The sequence below is a fragment of the Ursus maritimus genome, unplaced genomic scaffold (assembly GCF_017311325.1).
Source record: "Ursus maritimus isolate PB19 unplaced genomic scaffold, ASM1731132v1 scaffold_14, whole genome shotgun sequence".
Lineage (NCBI taxonomy): Eukaryota > Metazoa > Chordata > Mammalia > Carnivora > Ursidae > Ursus > Ursus maritimus.
Window position 1 is genome coordinate 60,111,406 of NW_024423786.1, and position 3,071 is coordinate 60,114,476.

General features: G+C 64.9%; 1 protein-coding gene across 1 annotated transcript in view; it reads left to right on the plus strand.

The window, feature by feature from the left end:
* The first annotated feature begins 1,270 nt into the window (after positions 1-1,270).
* The window catches only part of SLC2A4 (solute carrier family 2 member 4), a 6,437-nt gene continuing 4,636 nt past the window's right edge, over positions 1,271-3,071 (plus strand). The window contains exons 1-2 of the mRNA XM_040629937.1: positions 1,271-1,480; positions 2,793-2,909. Of these exons, the coding sequence (XP_040485871.1) occupies positions 1,448-1,480; positions 2,793-2,909 (150 nt within the window). The 5' untranslated portion in view covers positions 1,271-1,447. The remainder of the gene's footprint in view (positions 1,481-2,792; positions 2,910-3,071) is intronic.

Genomic DNA, 3,071 nt, shown 5'->3' on the forward strand with positions numbered 1-3,071 from the left:
CTCTCCCACTCCCCCTGCTCGTGTTCCCTCTCTCTCTGGCTGTCTCTCTCTGTCAAATAAATAAATAAAATCTTAAAAAACAAACAAAAAAAGAAGGCAAGAGGAAGAGCAGGTTTGGACATGCGGATCACGTGAGCTGCCCCGCGCGGGCGGTAGCTGAATCCTCGGATCCGGGGCTCCAGAACGCGGCCTGGGGTTGGATGTAAGGAAGGCTTGCAGAGGTGGACCTGCGGGGGTCAGTGGGCCTCAGGCGACGCTGCCCGGATCCGCTGCGGATCCTCGCTCTCCCTGCAGGTGGCACTACAGCCCCGCGCTTCGGAGGCCGGTTTGCAGCGCCGCGCGTTGCGCTCGGATCCGACGCGCCAACTCTCAGGTCGCGCCCTCCTCGCTGGGGGTTCAGACCCGGAGCGGCCTCTGGAGAGCGTGTCCAAGTCGTCCACGCGGCCAGCACATTCGTGGCAGCTCAGGGACCTCAGGCTGGTGGCGTGGTTGGTGTGACCAGCAGTCCCTCGGGCCGCCTCCAGGAACCAGTGCGGGGAACGGGTGTAGGGGAAGGGCCAGACAGGCAGTGCCCGGAGCACGGATGCACGGAAGGAGGACCACCAAGCCCAGACACGCAACGCGCTCGGAACGGAACTTCCTGTGTCCCAGGGCCGTCCCCGCGTGGGAAGCGTGTCTCGGACCCTTTAAGGCTTCATCTCCCTGCCCTCCCCCGCCCGGGACAGGCCGGGACACCCGGGACCTGACATTTGGCGTCTCCCAACGTGGGAGCTAAAAATAGCCGCGGTGGGTTACTCCAGGCCATTGCTCCCCAGCCACCCTGCGCGCCCGCTCGCGCGCGGTCTCAGGCCGCCCGAGTTTTCTCCGGGGCCAGCGTACCTGCTGCATCCCCTACTCCCCGACCCCCGGTCCCAACCCGCCGCGCCCGACTTTCCAGCGCTTCCCCAGCCCCAAGCCCGGCTGCTGGACCGACTCTCCACACGAGGTGGGGCGGGGCCTCCTGGGTTCCGGGACCCTTTTCTCCAAACTTCGCGGCCGCAGGCGCGCAGGCACCCACGGGGCGTGTCTCGCCGGGCACGCTGGGGAGGCGTGGCCTCGCCCGCCAACCCGCTCCCGGGTCCCAAATTCTAAACCCCAAGCTTAGGGAGGGGCGTGGCCTTCTGGGGTGTGCGGGCTCCTGGCCAATGGGTGCTGCGAAGGGCGTGGCCGTGGGCGCTGCGGGGGCTCTTCGGATCTCTCCCCCCAGCCGGGCTCCGCCAGATCCCCGGGAGCCCTGCCGCTCTCTGGATCCTTGGCTCACGGCAGTGGGTCCCGCCAGGCTCGCCCTCTACACTTCGCTCCGGGACGCCCGTCGCCCCCGGGCCCTCTGCTCGCCAGGCCGGGGCCGCCGACCCGCAGTCGCCTCCCTGTTAACTGCAGCTCCTGCGCCTCCGGTTCCTAAGACAAGATGCCGTCGGGCTTCCAACAGATCGGCTCGGAAGTAGGGTTCAGCATGTGGGGGCGGGACGGGGGCACAGGGCCCGCTTCTCTCGGGCCGGGGTCGCGGTTGGGGTCAGCTAGGGGGCGGACCCTGCGCAGGCGCAGGGGGTGGGGGAGCAGGGGGCCTGGCTATTTATACCCGGGCTGGACAACCCGTGACTGTGGGATTCCAATCCTTCCAAGAGGCTGAGTGGGTCTGGGGGGACCGTTCGGGGGCACGGGCCACCCCGGGATTTCTCGAGTCTAGGGTTCGCCCCTTTCTCCAGGGCGCGGCGGGGCGCGCCCGGATCTGGGGGACATCCTGCCCCCGATCCAGCCCAAGAAAGCAGATCCAGGCGAGTCTTGCCCCCCTGGAGCTGTCCGTGTGTCCCGGCTCGCGGGAAGTTTTTCGAGGAGCGGAGGCTCTCGTGGGCCCCCCACCCCCACTTCTGGCCGTCCTCCAGGACGCTGAACTTTCCTTTGGCCGCACGGTTGGTGGAGGGGCTGAGGAGTGTCAGCCCCCCCTCCCCCAGCTCAGGTTTCCGCTTGGAGACAGTCTGTGCCGCCAGCAAGCGGCCGCCACCGCCCCTCGCACCACCTTCCCGCCCCCATCCCCTGGGCAGGGCTCTCCTAGGCAGAAGCCGGGCACGGCCCCCCGCCGCCCTGCAGGGGAGCCTAGAGGGGGAGGGAAGGCCGGGGCGGAGACAGAGAAGGCCACCCCAAGGGCCATATGCGGGGAGGAATGACCGCGATGTCCTTTTTGGAATCGCCCTTCTAGAGCGTGTTGGGGGCCTCCAGGAACCCGCTGAGAGCACCCCCAGAGGGGAGGAAAGAGGACAGAGGCCGATGATAAGACACTTGGCGGTTTATAAATCCAGCACTGTCAGGAATCCCCTTAGCATTTGATTTTGATTTTCTCGCTTTCAGGGACAGGTAGGCAAAGGAGGCAACATCACTCCTATCGCCCCTACCCCAGAGGAAACCTAGCTTCAGAGCTGGGAAGTGACTTGCCCAAGGTCACACAAATCTGAATCAAGTCTTAAGGCCTAAGCCTGTCCCAAGGTCACCAAGAAATGGTGAGGCTGAGATCCTCAAACATTTCTCAGCTTGCTGGACTCAAACACCCAGTTTCTCCTCTGTGCCCGGTTACTGTGGCTTCTTCCTGCTCCTGTTTACACTGAGATCTTCGCTCGATTCCTAATATGGCCCAGTTTCCCTCACCCAACATGTTGGATGGAACCCAGCATCTTCAGGCTCCGGCTGGGCCCAGGCCCCTGGCCGAAGGAAAGAAATCATGATTCCATGTGACCTCCTCTCTGCTTCTGCCTCCCCAGGACGGGGAACTCCCTCAGCAGCGAGTCACTGGGACCCTGGTCCTCGCTGTCTTCTCTGCTGTGCTTGGCTCCCTGCAGTTTGGCTACAACATTGGGGTCATCAATGCCCCGCAGAAGGTGAGGGGCCTGCTGCGGGCAGAGTGGGCTGTCCGAACAAGGAGGGCAAGGGACAGGGACAGCAGAGGAGAGCGGAGGGGGAAGTCTCTGCAGGCGGTCACTCCTCCACTGTCTCCCCCACCCCCCACCCAGGTGATCGAACGGAGCTACAATGAGACGTGG